The sequence below is a fragment of the Neofelis nebulosa genome, chromosome 9, assembly GCF_028018385.1.
Source record: "Neofelis nebulosa isolate mNeoNeb1 chromosome 9, mNeoNeb1.pri, whole genome shotgun sequence".
NCBI classification, from domain to species: Eukaryota; Metazoa; Chordata; class Mammalia; order Carnivora; family Felidae; genus Neofelis; species Neofelis nebulosa.
The window spans coordinates 39,670,921-39,693,679 of NC_080790.1; the positions used below are offsets into that span (position 1 = coordinate 39,670,921).

Below are 22,759 nucleotides of genomic sequence, written 5' to 3' on the forward strand. Positions count from 1 at the left end.
AAGAGGAGGGAAGGGACAGAAAGAGAGGGAGACTCAGAATCCAAAGCAGGCTCCAGGTTCTGAGCTGTCAGCACAGAGCCAGACGCGGGGCTTGAACTCATGGGCTGCGAGATCATGACCTGAGCAGAAGTCGGATGCTTAACTGACTGAGCCACCCAGGCACCCTGGCAGAATGGAATTTTTAAAAAATGATTCTACTCTATGCTGTCTGCAAAAGACTTACTTTATTTTCTTTTACTTTAGAGAGAGAGTGTGAATAAGGGAGAGGGGCAGAGGGAGAGACAGAATTTTAAGCAGTCTCCACACTCAATATGGAGCCCAACAGGGGACTGGAGCCCATGAACCTGGAATCATGACCTGAGCCAAAATCAAGAGATGCTCAACTGAGTGATCCACTTAGGTGACTCTGAGACTTAATCACTTTAGATCCAAAAGTACAAATAGGTTGAAAGTGAAAGGACAAAAAAAGATAATCCATGGAAATGGTAACCAAAAGAGAGTGGAGGTTGCTATATTTACACAAAACAAACTTTAAATAAAAAAGATTAGAAGAGTCAAAGAAGGACATTATATGTTATTAACAGTTTCAGTAGAATAAGAGGATATAACAATTAATTATACACATCTATGCCCCTGAAAAGATTGTCAAAATATATGAAGCAAAAATTGACAAAACTAAAGGGGGAAGTAATTCTACAATAATAGTTGGAGACTTTAATAACCTACTCTCAAAAGTGAATAGAACAACCAGATAAGGTAAATGAGAGGGGTGCCTGGGTGGCTCAGTCAGTTGAGCATCTGACTCTTGGTTTTGCTCAGGTCGTGATCTTGTAGTTTTGTGAGTTTGAGCCCCATGTTGGGCTCTATGCTGGCAATGTGGAGACTGCTTGGGATTCCCTGACTCCCCCCTCTCTGCTCCTCCCTTGCTTGTGCTGTCTCTGTCTCTCTCAAAATAAATAAATAAACTTAAAAAAATAATAAGGAAATAAGAATACTTGAATAACATAATAAATCAATTAGATCTAATAGACCTATACAGAATACCCAACAACAGAATACATATTTTTCTCAAGTGCTAATGGGACATTCTTCAGAATAGACTATATGTTAGTTCAAAAATCAAGTCTCAATCAATTTAAAATATAGTTATATAATGTGTCTTCTCTGACCACAAGGTTGAGTAGAAGTCAGAAGATGGAACACTGGAAAATTCACAAATATTGGGAAATTAACACACTCTTTTTTTAATGTTTATTTTTGAGAGAGAGAGAGTGTGAGCGAGGGAGGGGCAGAGAGAGAGGGAGACACACAATCTGAAGCTGGCTCCAGGCTCTGAGCTGTCAGCACAGAGCCTGATGTGGGGCTTGAACTCACAGTGAGATCATGACTTGAGCCGAAGTCAGATGCTTAACTGACCGAGTCACCCAGGTACCCCAACACACTCAAAACAGTATATGGGCCTATATGTATATATACGATATGTACATCTATATCTGTATCATAGATAGATAGATAGATAGATAGATAGATAGATAGATACACACACCCCATAAGGGAAACTAGAAAGTATTTATAGATCAGTGAAAATCACAATACAGTATATCAAAACTTACGGTATGTAGCAAAAGCAGTACTCAGAGGGAAATTATAGCTGTAAAAATGCTTACATTAAAAAAGGAGAACTCAAATCAACAACCTAACTTTACATCTTACAGAATTAGAAAAAGAAGAAACTTAACCTAAAAATACCAGAATGAAAGAAGTAATAGGATTAGAGCAGAGATAAATAAAATGGAGAATAGAAAAACAATAGAGAATAAGAAATCAAAAGTGAGTTCTTCAAAAACACCAATAAAATTGACAAATCTTTGCTACACTAAAAGGACAAAAGAGAGGGAAAGAAGACTCAAATGCCTAAAATTGGAAATGAAAGTGGGAGTGCTACTACGATTCTAAAAAAAATTGACAATATATATTATAGGGGTACTATGAACAGTTGTACATCAATGAATTGGATAATATAGGTGAAATGGACAAATTCCTAGAATCACAAACCTACCGAGACTGAAACATGAAGAGAAAATCTGAACAGATGTAACTAGTAAGGAGATTGAATCTGTAAGCAAAAATCTCCTGAGAAAGAAAAGTCCTAGATCTGATATATTCCCTGGTGATTTCTACCAAACATTGTAAGAACTAACCCCAGCTCTTATCAAACTTTTCCAAAAAATTGAGAAGAAAACACAAGTTCTTTTATAAGGCCATCATTTCCCTGATACCAAAGCCAGATGACACTACAGGAAAAGAAAACTACAGACCAATATCTCTTATGGACACTGATGCAGAAATAACCAAAAAAGAAAAGAAAAAAAAAAAAAAACTAGCAGACAAAATTCAAGAGGATTATTCACCATGGCAAAATTGGATTCCTGGAATGCAAGGATAGTTTAATATATGTAAATCAACCAATGTAATATAGCACATCAATAAAATAAAGGAAAAAATACATGATCATCTCAGTTGATGGAAAAAACATTTGACAGAATTTGACACCCTTTTATGGTAACATTGATAGGAATAGAAGGAAATTACCTCAACATAATAAAAGCCATATGTGAAAAATCCACAGCAAACATTACACTCAGTGGTGAAAGAAAGCTTTTTCTGTACCATTAGAAACACCGCAACAATTGCCTGACTTTGCTACCTCTCCTCAACAGAGTACTGGAATCTCTAAACAGAGCAATTAAGTAAAAGAAAGAAAAGGCATCCAAACTGAAAAGGAAGAAGTAAAATTATCTCTTTTCAGATAATACAATCTTAATGTGTATAAAACCCTAAAGATTCTACAACAAAACTGTTAGAACTAATAAGTTAATTCAGCAAATTAGGATATAAAACATACAAAAATTAACTGCATTTCTATACACTAACAGTGAATAGTCTGAAAAAGAAATTAAGAAAACAGTCCTATTGGGGCGCCTGGGTGGCTCAGTCAGTTAAGCGTCCGACTTCGTCTCAGGTCATGATCTCACAGTCCGTGAGTTCAAGCCCCGCGTCGGGCTCTGTGCTGACAGCTCAGAGCCTGGAGCCTGCTTCAAATTCTGTGTCTCCCTCTCTCTCTGACCTTCCTCCATTCATGCTCTGTCTCTCTCTGTCTCCTAAATAAATAAACATTAAAAAAAAATTTTAAAAACCAGTCCTATTTACAGTAGCAACAAAAAGAGTGAAATACTTAGGAATTAGCCAAGGAGGTGGAAAACTTGTACAAAGAAAACTATAAAAACATTACTGAAAGAAATTAAATATCTAAGTAAATGGAAAGACATTCTGTGTCCATGGATTGGAATACTTAGCATTGTTAAGATATCAATAGCACCCAATGTGATCTACAGATTCAATGTAAACCCTTTCAAAATCCCAAAGACTTTTTTTCGGAAATAGAAAAATCCACTTTAAAATTCATATAGAATCCCAGGGAAGAGCTAAAACAATCTTGAAAAAGAACAAATTTAGAGGACTCACACTCTCTCATTTCAAAACTTACTACAAAACTATAAATAAACAGTGTAGTACCTGCATGAAGACAGTCATAAAGACCAATGAAATAGAATTGAGAGCCCAGAAATAAATCCTTACATATATAGCCAAATGATTTTTGACAAGGGTGCCAAGACCATTCACTGGGGAAAAGAGTCTTTTCAGCAGATGGGGCTGGGAGAACTGGACATCCACATGCAAAATAATGAAGTTGGACCCCTACTTAATACCATATACAAAAATTAACTCAAAATTAAGGCTTACATGTAAAAGCTAAAACTGAAATCCCTAGAAGAAAACATAGGGCAAAAGCGTCATGATACTGGATTTGGCAGTGATTTTTTAGATTTGACCCCAAAACTACAGGCAACAAAAAAAATATATAACAAACTGGACTTTATGGAGATCAAAGATTTTTGTGACTCAAAATACATAGTAGAAACAGTAACAGTAAAAAGGTAACCCACCAAATGGTAGAAAATATTTATAAATCATATATCTGATAAGGGATTAATATCCAGAATATATATATATAAAGCCCTTAAAACTCAACAACTAAAAAATAGCCCTATCCAAAAATTTGTAAAGGTTTTGAATAGACTTTCAGGCTTTTAGAATATTTCTCCAAAGAAAATGCACAAGTGGTCAATAAGCACATGAAAAAATGTTCAAAATCACAGATCATTAGGGAAATGCACACCAAAACCGCAAAGAGATAACACCTCACACCCATTAGGATGGCTGCTATCAATTAAACAAAATGGGAAACAAGTGTTGGCAACGATGTAGAGAAATTTCAGCCAGTGGTCACTGTTGGTGGGAATGTAAAATGGCACAACAGCTGTGGAAAACAGTATGACTATTCCTCAAAAAGTTAAAAATAGAATTACCATGTGATTCCACAATTCTGCTTTTGAGTATTACTATGGACTCAATGTTTGTTTTGCTCCCAAAATTCATATGTTCAAGCCTTCATCCCCAGTGTGATAGTATTTGGAGGAAGTGGGGCTTTGGGAAGTAATTAGGCCATGAAGGTGGATCCTTTATGAATGGGATTTAGTGCCTTTATCAGAAGAGATATCTTTCTATTATCTTTATCTTTCTATTATCTACATCTTTCTATTCTGTCTTTATCTTGGCTAGTGTAAATGCTGCAGTAAACAGAGGGGTGCATATGTCTTTTCACATTAGTATTTTTGTTGTTTTTGGGTAAATACCCAGTAGTGGAATTACTGGATCAAATAGTATTTCTGTTTTTAATTTTTTGAGGAACCACCATACTCTTTTCCACAGTGGCTGCACCAATTTACATTCCCACCAACAGTGCATGAGGGTTCTCTTTTCTCCACATCCTCTTCAACACTTGTTATTTCTTGTTGTTTTGATTCTAGCCATTCTGACAGGTGTAAGGTGATATCTCATTGTGGTTTTGGTTGGCATTTCCCTGATGATTAGTAATGTTGAGCATCTTTTTGTGTGTTTGTTGGTGATCTTCAGAGAAATGTCTATTCAGGTCTACTGCCCATTTTTTAATTGGTTTGTTTGGGGTGGGTTTTTTGTTTTTTGGGGTGTTTTTAGTGTTGATATGTTGTTTAAGTTCTTTATATACTTTGGATATTCACCCCTATCAGATATATTATTTGCAAAGATCTTCTCCCATTTAGCAGGTTGCTTTTTTGTTGACAATTTCCTTCCTTTGCAAAAGCTTTCATTTTGATGTAGCCTTAATAACTTATTTTTGCTTTTGTTTCCCTTGCCTGAGTAGTCTTATCTAGAAAAATGTTGCTAAGGCCATGGTAAAAAAAAATTACTATCTATGTTTTCTTCTAGGAATTTTATGGTTTCAGGTCTCATGTTTAGTTCTTTAGTCCACTTTATTTTTGTGTATGATGTTAGAAAGTGGTATCGTCTCATTTTTTTGCAAGTAGCTGTCCAATTTTCCCAGCACCATTTACTAAAAACAGTGTCTTCCCCATTGTATATTCTTGCCTCCTTTGTCATATATTGACCATATAAGTTTGGGTTTATTTCTCGGCTCTGTATTCTGTTCCATTTGTTTATATGTCGTGTGTGTGTGTGTGTGTGTGTGTGTGTGCGCGTGCGCACGTGCCAGTAGCATAGGGTTTTGATTACTATAGCTTTGTACTATATCTTGAAACCTGGGATTATGATACTTCCAGCTTTATTCTTTTTTCTCAGGGTTGCTTTGGCTTTTTAGGGTCTTATGTGGTTGCATACAAATTTTAGTATTATTTGTTCTAGTTCTGTGAAAAATGCTGTTGGTACTTTAATAAGGATTGCATTGCATCTGCAGATTGCTTTGTATAGTATAGACATTTTAATATTCTTCCAGTCCACAAGCATGGAATGAATATATTTTCATTTGTTTGTATCATCTTCATTGTTTTTATCATTGTTTTAATAGTTTTCAGAGTACAGGTCTTTCACTTCCTGGGTAAAGTTCATTCCTAGGAATTTTATTCTTTTTGGTGCAGTTGTAAATGGAATTGTTTTCCTAATTCATCTTTCTGCCACTTTGTTATCAATGTATATAAATGTAGCTGATTTCTGTGTATTTTATCAGGCAACCTTGCTGACTTCACTTATTATTTCAAAGAAGGAATCGTTAAACAAAAAGGAAACAGAACTTAAAGATTTAGAATAGTCTCAATCTGTACATATTGCAAAAAATGAGAAAGCATGTTTAGAAGAAGACACAAGGGTATGACTGACCAACCATTTGATAAAGAGATTAGAATGTGTGTTAACCATGGACTTCTTCAGTGACCCCAGCAAGATTACTGCCAATTTGGACTGAAGGAGATAGATACAGGTCAGAATGAATGAAGGCTGTCAGACTTAGATTCTGCAGGACAGGACAATAAAACAGACCATTAGGCTTCAAACTTGCACTGTTCTTCAAGGAAAGAATGTCTCAAAAGCTGATTCAGAGATCATCAGAGCTACCATCTTGGTTCTAGTAACCCACACTGCTTCTAATCAAAGCTGTAGGGAAAGACTTCTAGTAGACCCCTGGTGGTATGCCCTCCCCTCCCCCCCCCCCACCAGCAGAGCCTTAGGTTGGATGGAGCCTTTACAGAAAGTCACAGCATGGTGGTACCCCACTAAAGTATGAGGGTGATATTGCCACCTCAGTAGGTCTGGAAGTCAGAGCACTCAGTCAAAGAAGATTATTCTTGACTTTTAAGGTCTTCTAGAGTTTGCCTTGCTAGGTTTTGGAATTGCTTGGGACTGTCACCCCTTCCTTCCCTATTTCTCCCTTTTGGAATGCCTGTTGCATGTTCATAACTGGAGAATAATTTTGCCTCAGGATCAATCATACCTTGAGTCTCACCCATATCTGATTTAGATTGTGTATATATATGGCACTTGGGTGACATCCGGCTTTGGCTCAGGTCATGCGATCTCATGGTTCATGAATTCGAGCCCCGCATCAGGCTCTGTGCTGACAGCTCAGAGTCTGGAGCCTGCTTTGAATTTTGTGTCTCCCTCGCTGTCTGCCCCTCCCTGCTCATGCTCTGTTTGTCTCTCTCTCAAAGATGAATAAATGTTAAAAAAAATTTAGATTGTATATTTTATATATAATTTATTTTTTAATATAGTTGGCTCACATGTTACATTAGTTTTAGGCGTTAGATGAGACTTTGGACTTGAGAAGTTAAAGTTGATGCTGGAACGAGTTAAGACACTTGAGGTGGTTGGGATGGAATGAGTGCATTTTGCATGTGAGAAGGACATAAATTTGGGGCGGGGGGAGGGGGCAGAGCAGAATGCTGTGGACTGAATTTTTGTGTCTCTTGGCCATGTCAGGATACAGCAAAAAGCTAACTGTCTGCAAACCAGGAAGTAGGCTGTCAGCAGGAACCAAATTGGTTGTTGGCACCTTGATCTTGGACTTTCCAGCCTCCAGAATTGTGAGAAATAAATCTATGATTTTTAAGCCACCCAGTCTATGGTAATATAGGTATATACACAAAAAATTTGAAAAGGGTCTTGTAGAGATATTTGCATGCTTATGTTCATAGTGTCATTATTCACAATAGCTAAGAGTTAAAAGCAACCCAGATGCCTGTTGATACATGAATGAACAAAATTGGCATATACATGCAGTGGAAAGCCTTAAAAAGAAATTCTGATACATGCTACAACACAGATGAACTTTAAGGATGTTATGCTAAGTGAAATAAGCTAGTCCACAAAAAGACAAATACTCTATGATTCCATTTATATAAGGTGCTTAGAGTAGTCAAATTCGTAAAGGGAGAAAGTTGAATGATGGTTACTGGGGGGGTGATGGGAGGAGGGAATGGGATGTCATTGTTTAATGGGTTTGAGTTTGAGGTTTTTTGTTGTTTTTGCTGCGAAAAGCATTATTGTTTCCATTTGGTACACGGTCAGGGTGGGGCTCTTGGGTGGTTGAAAGCTGCCTCGTGGCTGCACAGGGAGGCTCAGGCAGAAGCCCAGACACCAAGGGGGTGCCAGAGGGATCCCTTCAGAGGCTGCCGGGCTATGCAGACTTAGTCTTGCTTGAGGAGTGAGCCTTTCGAAGAGACCTTTGCCCAGCCTGGTGGCTGGCCAACCTGCGCAGGCAAGTCAGGTGGTCACCATCCTCCTGAGTTTCCCCTCCTCATCCAGGAAATGGTTCTCCAAAAAGTCTCAGACATGAGGGGTCTGCGTGGGCAGAACCCTGGCTTTCAGATCCCAAGGGGCCTGCTTCAGGTTCTTGTCTAGAACCCTGGAGTTTTTACCCCACTGATCTTGAGGCGGCTTCTGCACCTCCTGGAAGAGGGAGCTGATTTTTCATCTTCAAGAGATGCGAGGTGCCCACTTATGAAGGAAGTGGCCCAGGCCCTGCTGAGTCACATTCTAGCAGTTGAAATAGAAGCCCAGGAGAGGCAGGTATAGGAGGTACACAGGTAAATGTTGACCAGGAAGTTGAAGGTGGAATGATTCTTAGGAATCTCAGAACCTCAGTGGAATACTTCAGATGAATCTGGGCACTTGTGTTTAATAGCAGTAAGGAGTTAAGCTGGAAATGTGGTGTTGGCTGATCCTACAGGTGGAGGATGGCAGAGAAGATGATTCCAACAATTGCAACTAGAAAAATGGTATGGGGCCTTTCTGTCTACGTACATTGTTAAAGCAAGAGACAGATCCCCATGACCCTGGGCACACAGCCTGAGTTTCAGTTTTGAAAGTTATAAAGAATTTTGGAGATGGATGGTGGTGATGGTTCACAACAAAATGAATGTGCTTAATACCACTTAGCTGTACACTTAAAATAATGGTTAAGATGGCAAATTTATGTTATGTGTGTTTTACCACAATAAAAGTATCTCTGCTGTTCATAAAGCATATAATACAGACGTATCTTACCTCTGGTTGATGATGTTTTGAGACTTTAATATGTTTGGGTTTTCCTCAAGTTGCAGGTTTTTATAAATCATTAATAAATGTACAGAGATTATACTCCCATAATTGTAGAAACATTATTGATTATTAGAGAAAGCTCATTTATAGTATGTTTAAAGTTCCTTAGTACAGTACCAATGAATGTTAGAACGGCCTTGGAAAGGCAGTTTTGAAATTTTGCCTAATGTAATAGGATTTACTTACCTGTTTACTCTTAAGTTACTTTAATGTTGTTTCTGGAAATAATGAAAACCTATCACATTAATTGTTTTAATTTTGTTTAAATCATCCTCTCTGTTTTTTTTAGTTTTTTTTTAAGATTTTATTTTTAAGGGGCACCTGGTTGACTCAGTCACTTAAGTGTCTGACTTTGGCTTAGGTCATGATCTCATAGTAAATGTATTCAAGCCCCATGTTGGGCTCTGTGCTGACAGCTCAGAGCCTGGAGCCTGCTTCGGATTCTGTGTCTCCCTCTCCGTCTACTCCTCCCCCACTCGTGTTCTGTCTCTCTCTCTCAAAAAAAAATTTTTTTAATGTTTATTTTTAAGTAATCTCTACACCCAACATGGGGCTTGAACTCAAAACCTCAAAATTGAGAGTTGTACCCTCCACTGACTGAGCTACCCAGGCACCTCTGTTTTCCTTTTAATAGACCCATTTAGATCACCATAAGAATGGATTTGAATGCCAATAAATCTGGTTTACCCTTAATTTTTTGGTGTTTTGTCTTATGTTCTAAACTTAGATATCCAAAGAGAAGAAGAAAAAGTAAAACGGTCAGTGAAAGATGCTGCCAAGAAGGGCCAGAAAGACGTCTGTGTAGTTTTGGCCAAGGAGATGATCAGGTCAAGGAAGGCTGTGAGCAAGCTCTATGCTTCCAAAGCTCACATGAACTCTGTGCTCATGGGGATGAAGAACCAGCTGGGTAAGATGGCCATTATCTGCAGCCTCCTCATTAATGCTGATGGCTCTTGCTACTTTTATTAGTACTGGCTGGATTTCTTGAATGGGAAGAACAGACTCCACTCTGGTTTTTATTCTTTTTTTTTTTTTAATTTTTTTTTTTTCAACATTTTTTATTTATTTTTGGGACAGAGAGAGACAGAGCATGAACGGGGGAGGGGCAGAGAGAGAGGGAGACACAGAATCGGAAACAGGCTCCAGGCTCCGAGCCATCAGCCCGGAGCCTGACGCGGGGCTCGAACTCACGGACCGCGAGATCGTGACCTGGCTGAAGTCGGACGCTTAACCGACTGCGCCACCCAGGCGCCCCTGGTTTTTATTCTTTATATTGTCTTGGTTGGAGTGTTACACAAATGCAAAATATAATTATTACTATCATTATTTTATGATTCATTTTCTTTTGCAGTGTTGTTGCAATAATGGCAAAATAAGCATATAAATCTTCTTTGCTTAGAATATTCTGCCTCATGTGAACAGTGTTATAAAGTGACCTGAGAGTTGAGTCAGAGGAGTAAGAAGTGAGCCTGTGCATTGGAGGAATAAGAAGAGAATTTCCTCTGTTCCGAGAGCAGAGTCACCCAAGGCAGAATGTTAAAATAGTCCAGGTCTGGGGCTCTTGAGTGGCTCAGTTAGTTAACCATTCAGTTCTTTTTTTTCAAGTTTATGTTTATTTTGAGACAGAGAGAGGGAAAGCATGAGTAGGGGAGGATCAGAGAGAGGGAGAAACAGAATTCCAGGGCTCGAACTCATAAACCATGAGATCATGACCTGAGCCGAGATCAAGAGTCAGATGCTTAATAACTGATTGAGCCACCCAGGCACCCCTAAGCATCTAATTCTTGATCCCAGCTCAGTTCTTGATCTCAGGGTCGTGAGTTCAAGCCCTGCACTGAGTATGAAGCCTACTTTAGATAGATAGATAGATAGATAGATAGATAGATAGATAGATAGATAGATAGATAGATAATCACTCAATCCAAGTTTATCTTTGGCTTTAACCCCACCTCCTTTTCTGTCTTATCTCTGGCTCTCTACCTAATGCTTCCTTACATCTTAGGAATCTGCAAACTTGTAATGGGTATTCACACATGTGAGCTATCAGTTTAATTTCTAAAAATGTATTATAATATTTAAAATAAAAATAAACATAATTTAGTTTTCTTTTATTGTCCAGTGTAATACTGTTGTGATCTTTCACATGCATCTGTCTCTAGGCCAGTGACAGCTTGAGTCATAGGTTAAATTTACATCCAGTTGTTTTCTGTTTTTTAAATTTTTTTTATGTTTATTCATTTTTAAATTTTTTTTTTTTTTTCAACATTTTTTATTTATTTTTGGGACAGAGAGAGACAGAGCATGAACGGGGGAGGGGCAGAGAGAGAGGGAGACACAGAATCGGAAACAGGCTCCAGGCTCCGAGCCATCGGCCCAGAGCCTGACGCGGGGCTCGAACTCACGGACCGCGAGATCGTGACCTGGCTGAAGTCGGACGCTTAACCGACTGCGCCACCCAGGCGCCCCTATGTTTATTCATTTTTGAGGGAGACAGAGTCAGTGTGAGTGAGGGAGGGGGAGAGAGAGAGGGAGACACAGAATCTGAAGCAGGCTCCAGGCTCCAAACTGTCAAGCACAGAGCTCTATTCTGGGCTCAGACTCATGGACCGCAAGATCATGACTTGGGCCAAAGTCAGACGCTTAACCATCTGAGCTACTCAAGCACCCCTAGTTTCTGTTTTTTAACTTAATTTCTGTTAAATTAAGAAGTCCTAACTCAGAATTATAGTTCCTTGAGAATGGCACCAAATGACTGTTAGATATTTAGACTTGAGTGTGGACTCAGAAATTACAGAGAAATTTTACACTAACGAACATTTTCAGGGGCGCCTGGGTGGCTCAGTCAGTTAAGTGATCGACTTCGGCTCAGGTCATGATCTCACGGTTTGTGGGTTCGAGGCCCGCGTCGGGCTCTGTGCTGTGACCCTGATGAGTTTATTTAAAATTTTTTCGGTATTTCCTTTTCTGAGTGAACATTAGAAAACATCTGGCTTATTCTCCCCACACCCCCCATAAAGCTCTGTATGCACAGCCGTTTTTGTTTCCCCAATTGCAAAGATGAAAGTACACAGGATAATATAGTACATGTTTAAGTACCTGTCACCCGGAATGAATACAATTTGACATTTTGTTGTATTTGCTTCAGTTTTATATTCTAGAAGAAACAGTATTACTAAAGTTGAAGCTCCTTTAATACGTCTTCCCAGTTCCCTTCTCTCTCAACCACCCCATAATTAATCACTGTTATGAATCTTGATGTTGGTAGAAATGGTATTCTGTATATACCATTCTGCCTTGTTGTTTTCCATTTATCATTGTGTTTTTGAAGCATACCCATAATGACATATTTTTTTTAACTAGTGGATGGTGTTTCATCAGATGGATGTATCACATTTTACTTTTCCTCCACTGATGGACATTTAGGCTGTTTTCAATATTTTGCTATTACAGTGCTGCTGTGAATGTCTTTTCTCTTTTGCCCATGTGTAAAGGTTTCTCTAGAACAGTTTTATACTCAGAAGTAGAATTGCTGGGTTAAAAATAAGTGGGCTGAAATTTGCTACAATTGCAAAATTGTTCTCCAAAGAGGCTTTACTAATTTACATTCCCACAAGCAGTGGATGAGAGTTCCTTTTTCCATACCTTTTCACCAACCCTTGTCAGACTTTGTAATTTTTGAGAAATGTTACCTTATTACAGCAGATAACATTTCTCTGGGAACTAGTGTACTTGATCACTGTCTTCTGTTTAGCTTTTCTTTCTGGTGTACTGATTCCTAAAGACCTTTTCAAGCAGGTAGAGCTCATAGGTAATCATCCACATGAAAAATCTCTTCTCCTGTAGCATGTACTTTCAGTAGTAAACAGAAGCTCTTGAATGTACTGCACAGAAGTCAGAGCTTGTTATCCTTTAAATATACACCCATAACAATATATTTTGTTTGTTTCAGATACATATTATTTGTGGTTTTCTCAACTGGAAAGTAAAATATTTGCTGGTTGTTTTTTTTTTTTTTTTTTTAAATTAGAGCACACGTGCACAAGTCGGGGAGAAGGGCAGAGGTAGAGAGAATCCTAGCAGGCTCTGCATTCCATGCACAGCCCAACTTGGAGCTCTGTCCCACGACCCCAGGATCATGATCTGAGCTGAAATCAAGAGTTGGATGCTCAACCAACCACGCTAGCCAGGCGCCCCCTGTTTGGTCTTTAAATGAGTCAGAGTGCCCTAAGACTCCGTTCTAGATCCTCTGCTGTTTTCCATATTCACTCTCTTCCCCCAGGTGGCCTTATCTAATGTCGTGCCTCAAAATACTGCTTTCCACATTTTTATCTTCACGCCTGACTTTGTCACCTAGGGTGTGGGTGGCATCTCCACTTATATCTTAATGGTTATGTCAGAATTACTACACCTGCACAGAAATCTTGTCTGGTCCTACTTCATCTGTATCTGCATCTACTCCCTTGTATTTCCCCCTGGGGAACCTAAGACCCCACACAGTTTCATCTGTAAATATTTCCACATGGATTCCTAAAAGACAAGGGTGCTGTCCCTTCAGTTCCCTGGTCTTTTAGTTCTTGGATGTGTTCATGAGATCATTTCCTTTCCACTGTATTTTCTCTTTCTTTCTGGAAGCAGAAGATTTTGTTAGACTTCCCAGACTGATCCTTTAATTTTTTTACCTTTCCTGTTTTCCATTTTGAAAATAATAATAGCACCTTCCTCATAGAGTAGTTGTGAGGCTTATCAAGCAACGCCTGGTGTGTGGTGATTGCTCTATACGTAGCTCAAAATATGATCACTGTCACCAATTTTGTTGTTGTGTTTCACTTTCTGAGAAATTTCCTTAACTTTATTTCCCATTTCTTCTCTCAAATTCTTCATTTTGGCTATCTGAATTTTAATTTACAGAAGAGTTCTCTGATTTTTTTTGAAATCATCCTGTTCTTATTTCATGAACACTTCTTTCTGAAATGTTCTAGTGTTCCTTGAACTGTTTGTCAGAGCTCCTTCTCACCACCCTCTTCTTCTCTCTCTTCTTTTTTAAGAAAGAAAAGGAGAGGGTGGGGATGGTGGGGAGGCTGGATTAAGTGTAGGCAGCATGAGAAACTTCCCCAGTATTCTTGGGCAGACAAAGCTACCAAGAGTGAAATGATAATTCTTTAATAAGTCCATTTTTTAGCCCCTATTATGTGGCAGATGTATTGCTGGGCACCAGGGATAGTCAACATTATAGGCACAGTCATTGCCCTTTAGGTATGGGATGAAAGCAGCTAATCTGTAAATTTAATAAAAATACCATGGGGCGCCTGGGTGGCGCAGTCGGTTAAGCGTCCAACTTCAGCCAGGTCACGATCTCGCGGTCCGTGAGTTCGAGCCCCGCGTCAGGCTCTGGGCCGATGGCTCGGAGCCTGGAGCCTGTTTCCGATTCTGTGTCTCCCTCTCTCTCTGCCCCTCCCCTGTTCATGCTCTGTCTCTCTCTGTCCCAAAAATAAATAATAAACGTTGAAAAAAAAATTAAAAAAAAAAATACCTAAAAAATAATAAATTTAATAGTCAAGTAAGTGGTACTTCTCTTGCAAACTGTGATAAGCACCAGGAGACTGGAAAAGGGAACCGGAGTGGAGAATGGCTCCTTTCAGGGACCAACAATACTGAAGGACGACATGGGTGCTCCAACCTGAGTGCCAGGCAGCTCGTAGGAGAGCCCTGGGGCCAAGAAGAACTGCACATTTAGGAAGTTCCTGGAGGTTGGGGTGCAGGAGAACATGGAGGAGGGATGGCTGGAGAGGCTGAGCAGGGAGGTGAGGAAGACAGTTTTTACAGCCGTCAGGAGAGCAAGGGTTTTCAGAGACAAGCTCAGATTGAGATCGCTGTAGGGGTGGCACAGATAAACTGCAGGACTAGTTCAGAGGAAAAGTATTCTGGGGCGAATCAGAGGCATCTCAGTTCATGGATTAGGGTGCACAAAGGCACAGATGAAATACTTCAGGCTGTGTTCAGCAAAGAGTACATGTTTCAGTTTGACAAGAGCACATTAAGTGGGGCAGTGGGAGGTAGAGCTCCAAAGGTAATTTGGAGTCAGTTTTGTAAGTTAAGCAAGGACTTATCATTCCATTTTGTAGGCAGTAGAGTGCCGTGCACATTGTGAGCACAAACTGTAGGTGCAGCAAGGGACTGGCACAGCAGGATGGCAGGCGGGGGACCTGAGTGGCCATGGGCAGGACCTGAGTAGCTTAGTCAAATGAGATGCACGGAAGAGAGGACACTGGGAAGTTTTAGTCTGGATGCAGAGTAAATGGATGTAGTCAGGGTACCAATAAGCTGGAAATGCTTTAAGACCTTGAACCTGAAAAGAATGCAGGGCCATTAAAAGACACTGGAAACTGAGAGAAGGGAAGCGGTCCTAAAGAGAGAACAGAGCTTCTATTTGGGGCTGTCCAGACTGACTCCAGGAGGATCATCACCCTGCTTCTAAGTACTTAAGCACCAGGCTGGTGGGAGGAAGCCCTGGGGAGGTTGTTGAGAGGCCTTATAGTAGGATGTTCCTGCTGGCAAATTAAATACAGCAGAGAAGGGTGGCACCGAGGACAGAGCAGGAGGGAGGAGTCTACATTTTGGAATGAGAAAAGAGAAAACTAGAAATACTATAATGAGAGTTCCTAAGATTAGGGTCTTGCCCTCAATGTCTGCCCCCCTTCTATCCTAGCCTGTTGTTGCTTTGAAAAGCCACCATTTGATGAAGTCACTTTCCTCAAGATCTTCAGCTAAAATGCAGATATCCCTGGGAAGGGTAACATGTTAAGCCTTGTCAGCTATTAATACGTTATGATTAGATGCTTTCCAAGTGATAGCTTTCTGACAGCAGCTTCTTGCAGAATAAGACAGATGATGAGTATGCTTTAAAAGGGGGAGTAAGTTAAGAGAAAGTTTCAAAGGTGAGACAGGAAATAGAATTACCATATGATTCAGAAATAATGTCTCTGGGTATATACCCAAAATAATTGAAAATAGGGACTCAAACAGATATTTGTACATCCATGTTCATAGTCACATTATTGACAATAGGCAAAAGGTAAAGGTAACCCAAGTATCCGTTGAAGGATGAATAGATAAAATGTGGTATATATACACACAATATTATTCAGCCTTAAAAGGAAAAAAATGATGGGGCGCCTGGGTGGCTGAGTTGGTTGAGTGTGCAACTCTCGATTTTTGATCAGGTCATGAGCTCATGGTTCGTGGGATCGAGCCCTAAGTCAGGCTCTGTGCTGTTAATGCAGAGCCAGCTTGGGATTCTCTCTCCCCCTCTCTTTGCTCCTCCCCTGCTCGCACTCTCTCTCACTCTCAAACTTTAAAAAAAAAAAAAAAAAAAAAAAAAGGAAGGAAGGAAGGAAATGCTGACACTTTGTTACAATGTGGATAAACCTTGAAGGCATTATGCTAAGTGAAATAGGCCTGTCCCAAAAGGACAGATAACTATGATTCCACTTACATGAGGTGCCTAGAATAGTCAGATCCACGGAGACAGAAAGTACACTGGTGGTTGCCAGGAGTTGGAAGGAGGGGAAGTGAGAAGTTGAGAGTTTCAACAAGTTGTTCCCCGGGTGCCATCATTCTATGTAATTGAAAATTTGGGGAGAACTAGTTTCTATTTGTTAAAGTCCCTCCCCTTCTTTTTGCCATATGAAATTGGTTGATTTTATTTATTTCCATAAAGAAACGCTCTGGAATTTTTATGGTCAGTACAAGAAAGGAATAACACATTTCTGATCTAAATATGTCACTATATGTAGAGGCATTTGAGTCTTTATTAACCACCTCAGTGTTGCTTGCTGTTAAGACGTGAATATGTTTAACATTTTTTAAAATCCAGTTTGAATATCATAGTTTTGCTTGTTGTCTTCTAAATGCATTCATTGGTTTATTCAACATTTGAGAGTCAGCTGTGTCAGGCACAATGGAAGGCACTGGGAATAAAATCATGAGTCCACCTCCAAATAAAAAAGATATCTTGTCCTCTCTTGGGCAGCACATATTACCAGAATGGTGACTTTAATGAGAAGATTCAATGGTCTGTGCAGAAGGATGGTATGCAAATTCATGAAGCATACTGTTAAAAAAAGAAATCCATCCATTAGGTCTCCACTCTCTAGAGCTGTTAGTGGGGCCCTGCCCTGCATATTGAGGGAGGAGCATACAGAGACCTTGCAGCTGGAGGAGCCTGGAATGCTGGAAAAACAGCAGGAAGGTCTGGCGGTGGGCTGGGGAGGGACTAGCAGAAAGAGCTATAACCAGGCAATGAGGCTCATGTCATGATCCCTTCCCGTGTGACTTTGCTCTTTCTAATTTTAAATGTCAGGTAGTTTTTATAATGCTAACCTCTTGTTTTCTGTATCATTTTAACCTTTTTGGAGATTCTTTTTTTATTGTGAAATATGTATAGCTAAAAAATCTTCTGTGCTCTGCCTGTTCACTCCTCCCTCCCACCCCAAGCAGCCATTGATCTTTTTACTGTCTCCGTAGTAGCCTTTTCCAGAATGTCATATAGTTGGACTGATACAATGTGTTAAGTAAGCCTTTTAGATTTGTTTCTTTCATTTAGTAATATGCATGTAAGTAAATTTCCTTCATTTTTTTTTTAGGGTTTACTTATTTGAGAGAAAGAGAGAGCACGGTGGGGGAGAGGCAGAGAAAGAGGGAGACACAGAATCCAAAGCAGGCTCTAGGCTTCGAGCTGTCAGCACAGAGCCCCATGCAGGGCTCAAACTCAGAAACTGTGAGATCATGACCTGAGCCAAAGTCAGATGCCCAACCGATTGAAGCACGCAGGTGCCCCAGTTACCTTCATTTTTTTAATGGCTTGAGAGCTTTTTTTAACATTGAATATTCCCTTGTATATACCACGCTTTATTTGCTCCATTATTGTTGTTCATTTGCAGGCAACACCTTGTTGCTTCTAAGTTTGGGCAATAATGAAGAAAGCTGTCAATCTGCAGGTTTTTGTGTAGACATACGTTTCAGCTCATTTGGGTAAATACCAAGGAGCACATATATAAGAGTAGGTTTAATTTTGTAAGAAACTGCCAAATTGTCTTCCAAAGTGGCTGTACCATTTTGCATTCCCACCAGCAGTTGCTGTTGCTCCACATCCTCACCAACATTGAGTGTTGTCAGTGCTTTGGATTTTGACATTTTAATAGATGTGTAGTGGTATCTCCATGTTTTAGTTTGCAATTTCCTAATGATATGTTGATCATCTTTTCGTGTAGGGTTTGCGGGGTTTTTGCCATCTTTTTTGGTGAGGTATCTGTTTAGGTCTTTGCCCATTTTTAATTGGATTGTTCATTTTCTTACTGAGTTTTAAGAGTTCTTTGCATACATTGGATAAACATTCCTTTCTCATTTGTTTTTTGCAAATATTTTCTTCCAGCTTATGGCCTACTTCTCATTCTGCTGTAGGGGTGACTTATTATAAAACAGTTTTTATCTTCCTCACATGCTTCTTTCCTTGTGGAACATAGAAAGTACATTTTAGTTTTTAGTCTTTTATTTTTCTCTGTATATTCATCTTCTTTGTTTTGAGTTTCCATTGTAGCATTGGCCTTTTAAAAATCTACTTCCCCCAATCCTGACTGGCAATCAAATTAAAGTCTTTTGGGATTAGTTTTATTTCTAAGCTTATTTTTGCTTCTTCTTTTCCCACTATACTCTTCCTTTTCTTCTTCTTCTTCTTCTTCTTCTTTTTTTTTTTTTTGTTTGTTTATTTTGAGAGAGAGAGAGAGCAGGAGAGGGGCAGAGAGAGAGGGAGACGCAGAGCTCGAGCTCCCAAACCATTAGATCATGACCTAAGCCAAAATCAAGAGTCAAGATGCCCAACCAACTGAGCCACCCAGGCACCTCTCTTGTTTCTTTTAACAATCAGAAATTCATACCCTTTTCAAAGTACAAATGTTTTAGTATTTAATACTTATTACACCAGTTTTTTTCTTTAGCTCCCATCTTTTTATTTTTATTTTTTTACTAATTCAACTCAAAAAAGTTTATTGAACACATGTCATGTTCAAGCACTCTCTGTGGGAAACTCAGCATGTAAATTAGGATAAAACATGGGCCTGTGTAGACATCAGACTTTATAGTTCAAAAAGAACTATATGGAATAAACTTTATTTTTGCCCTTCTTTCCCTCACTTACCTTTTTACAATAACCAATAGTAACTTTAATATTTTAAAACTTTTGTATCATTATAGTGGCATATATAATTTCTTATTTCATCCATACAGATTCTTGATATTTCTGCTGTAATATATACTAATCTTAATCTTAATAGATCAGTATTTCACTTCCCCATTCCAATGTTAAGGAGAAATGAAGAATTCTCTGCAACTAACACACTTCCTTACTCCTTTAGAAAAATCGCAAAATGGTGTGTATGTCACCCAGACATTTCCCTGGTCACTCTTGTTTCCTTGCCTCTTCTTTTCCCTTACATGTGAGAGCTGCCTAGAGTCTGGATTCAGATGGGTAAATTTTTAGTAACTCGTGGCTTAGCCAGGCACTGCAGTGCTCAGGCGGTCTCTGTGCCAGTTTTGTTGGACAGCTCAGAACTTTAAGTCTCATGATATTGCAAAAAAGATTTGGAAGGCTGCCATATCTTTGACATGTTAAAGATGTGTGTGTGGTGGTGGGTAGGGTGCAGGGCAGAGGGATGATCATTTGCTATTACCATGATTTCTTATATAGAAGTGTGTATATGATCAAACTACAGAAAATGTTTCCGTAGCAAGGAACTGTAACCGCCATACAGCAACACGTAGACTCACTATGTATCTCATCCTGATTTCTCTCATTTTCCTGAGGACTAGTGACAGGGCCCTCAGAGAGCAGCAGCCATCCGTAGGCTGGTGTATGGGGAACACCAGTTGTGTATAGCCTAAAGTGTTGTATTTTCCAGTGTGGCCCTGGCAAGATCTAGAGCTGTTCCTCCCGTGTGACTTGTCCTGGTATCACAGTCATTCCTAGTGGGCTTCCTTCCCTAAAGCTCAGATGCACGCCTTCAGGCTGCTTTCCACATCAGCCGGATGGTGTGCATGCTCAGAGTTTGTACCTGTTGTAGCTAAAGTGTACGGTTTAGAAAAGTCAGTCTCTTGGTCAACTAGCATAGTAATGTAGGTTCACAGATAGTTTTGGGAGTTTACCTACTACTGTTCTCTTTTATTAGAATAGCTTATAATTTGACTATCACTCTTTTTTTGTTGTTGTTAATTAGGCTTCACACCTGCCACAGAGCGCAGGGCGAGGCTTGAGCTCACGACCCTGAGATCAAGACCTGAGCTGAGATCAAGACTCAGATGTTTAACCACCTGAGCTACCTAGGCGCACCTGACTGTCATGCTTTATTCCCAATCCTGTGTCACATTCTATTGAACGATCCTGTTCCTTTTCCTTTTCAGCGGTTTTGCGAGTGGCCGGTTCCCTACAGAAGAGCACAGAAGTGATGAAGGCCATGCAGAGCCTTGTGAAGATCCCAGAAATCCAAGCCACCATGAGGGAGCTATCCAAAGAGATGATGAAGGTGACCTGGGGCCAACTCTGCATCCTATTCCAAACAGTTAGCAGTCACTTCCAGCAGAGCAGGGGGCTGGGGCTGGGTGGGAATGGACGGACCACTGTTGCCGGACAGAAATGATTTTGAAGACCGAGGAGCAGCTGTTAGCACTGGTTGAAACTGTCTGAACTGAGCATGGCAGAGGATGGGTCAGATTGCCAGTGTTCCTTAGAAGAAGTGAAAGTATACCCAAGGCTCAAGGGGAGGTGGAAGATTCAGGGAGCTAGAGTTTCCAGGCTCCAACATGAGCAGGGAGACAGAAAGAAACCAGGGTCTTCCTCAGGGGAGTATTAGTGACGCTGGGGAGGGAAGTCGTTCCAGACCAGGAATTGGCAAACCTTTTCTATAAAGGGCTAGATAATAAAATGTATTTTATATTTTATGGGCCATACATTTCTGTTGTAACTACTCAACTCTGCTTTGTAGCACAAAAGCAGCCATAGATAATACAAACAAATGAGCATGACTGTGTCAAAGTAAAACTTTACAAAAACAGGCAGTGGACTGGATTTGGCCCACACTCTGTGGAGTTTAATGTCCCCTATTTTAGGCCAGAAGAGGAGAGACTGAGAACCAAAAGCAGTAAGTACCTGCCACCCCAGGATCAGGGCCTGGAGAGGACCTATACCGGTGGCCTTCAGACAGGAAGGGACAAGGCTCAGAAGAGCATGGCTACTGAGTTCCCTGCCAGCCAGTGGTACGTCACACGTGCTGTCCTATAGAGTCCTCCCAGTGACCCTGTGGGGGAGATATTTTTTTTACCCCATTTTACACAGGAGGAAATTGAGTCTTCAAGTTGCCAGGTAATTTACCTAAGTGGCCTTGGTCATAAGTGACAGATCTGGGCTTGGAGCACAGATGTCTGACCTTATTGCTTGAGCTGCCTCAGAAATGGTGGTAGGAAGTATCTCAGACAGGTGTGTTTCACACTTTTGACTTGTGACCTAAGAGCCAACATTGTATACCTCAGCTTGTACATAGAAATTGCATTTCTTCTTCCTAGGGAATTTCATTTATGAACTTGAATTATATGCAGGACTCTGAGGCATGGGGGGAGAGGAACTGGAGAAAACTGATAGAATAGCAACATATAAAGCTCAGAACCTAGGTCTTTGGGATGAGAAATCCTTGGGCAGTAGTAGGAAGGAGGGACCAGGGTCAGGAGTGTGTGTCCTTTAAAAGTGGTACGTGGATCTTTTTTCCCAAGTTGTGATGACTGTCCATCTAGAACAGGATAACAGGGTAATTCTTGGAATGACTTTAGGCCCACTAAATTCTAAATTTGTGACCACTAGGATCTGGGGGGAAGCCCCTTCAAGAACCTGGGGTCTTTTCCACAGTGGTTTCTGAATAGTGAAAGGAGTATAGATTTGGAGGAAGGCCTGCATGTAGTAGATAATAGTTACTGAGGTCACTCCAGGATATACATCCCCAAGTACAAACTGAAGCCTGTGGTAGGGGCCCAGCTCCTCGAGGGCAGGGACATGATATTAGTTATTCCATTTGTCCCAGCCCCTGTCCTTTGTGTGGCACAGAGTAGGCATTTGATGAATGGTTGCTGATTGAATAGGTGGATAAATGAATGAATAACAGCTTCTGCCTCCAGGATGTGGAAGGCTGTTACAGTCAGGATTCCAGGAGGCTCGTGTAACTAGTTAACCAGCATGTACTGCACCTCTTTTCAGTAGCCTCCAGCACTGAGATGACATCCATTCATTCAGGCCATTGAATTGAATCTGAATTGAATCTGTTTATTCATTTTGGTTGAGAGGAAAGGATCTGAGAATGGTAGAATATGGTTATTCTGATTCATGTTATTAGGAGTCACTTGAGTGTTCTGGCAGCACAAAGGCAGGCAGGAGAGAGGGCTTGCTTTTACATCTGATAGCATCAGCATATGTAGTGAGAGTCATGCTCTGCGAGTGCAGGGAACCAGGGCTGGAGCTGTCACAGGTGACCTTCTGCTCCTTGAATCACTGGATTAGGTACAAAGCAAGGGGCTCAGCTGTTGCAAGTGGCAAAGCAGTTAGGATTTTTCTCTATTGGCAGCTTCTCAGAAGCCTGAACCCTTGCTTTCTTTCTGCCTCTCCATCCCTTCCCACCTCTTCTCCCCAGGGGGCCTCTTTCTGACATTGGAGGATGCTGTTCTGACCTTTTACTTC

The 22,759-nt window shown here is 40.3% G+C and overlaps 1 protein-coding gene across 2 annotated transcripts in view; it reads left to right on the forward strand.

Annotated features, from left to right (window-relative positions):
* The window catches only part of LOC131484791 (E3 ubiquitin-protein ligase RNF103), a 106,574-nt gene that overhangs the window by 80,535 nt on the left and 3,280 nt on the right, over positions 1 to 22,759 (forward strand). For both annotated transcript variants that reach the window (XM_058683411.1, XM_058683409.1), the window contains 2 exons: positions 9,719 to 9,898; positions 20,443 to 20,564. In XM_058683411.1, coding sequence (XP_058539394.1) covers positions 9,719 to 9,898; positions 20,443 to 20,564 — 302 coding nt within the window. The remainder of the gene's footprint in view (positions 1 to 9,718; positions 9,899 to 20,442; positions 20,565 to 22,759) is intronic.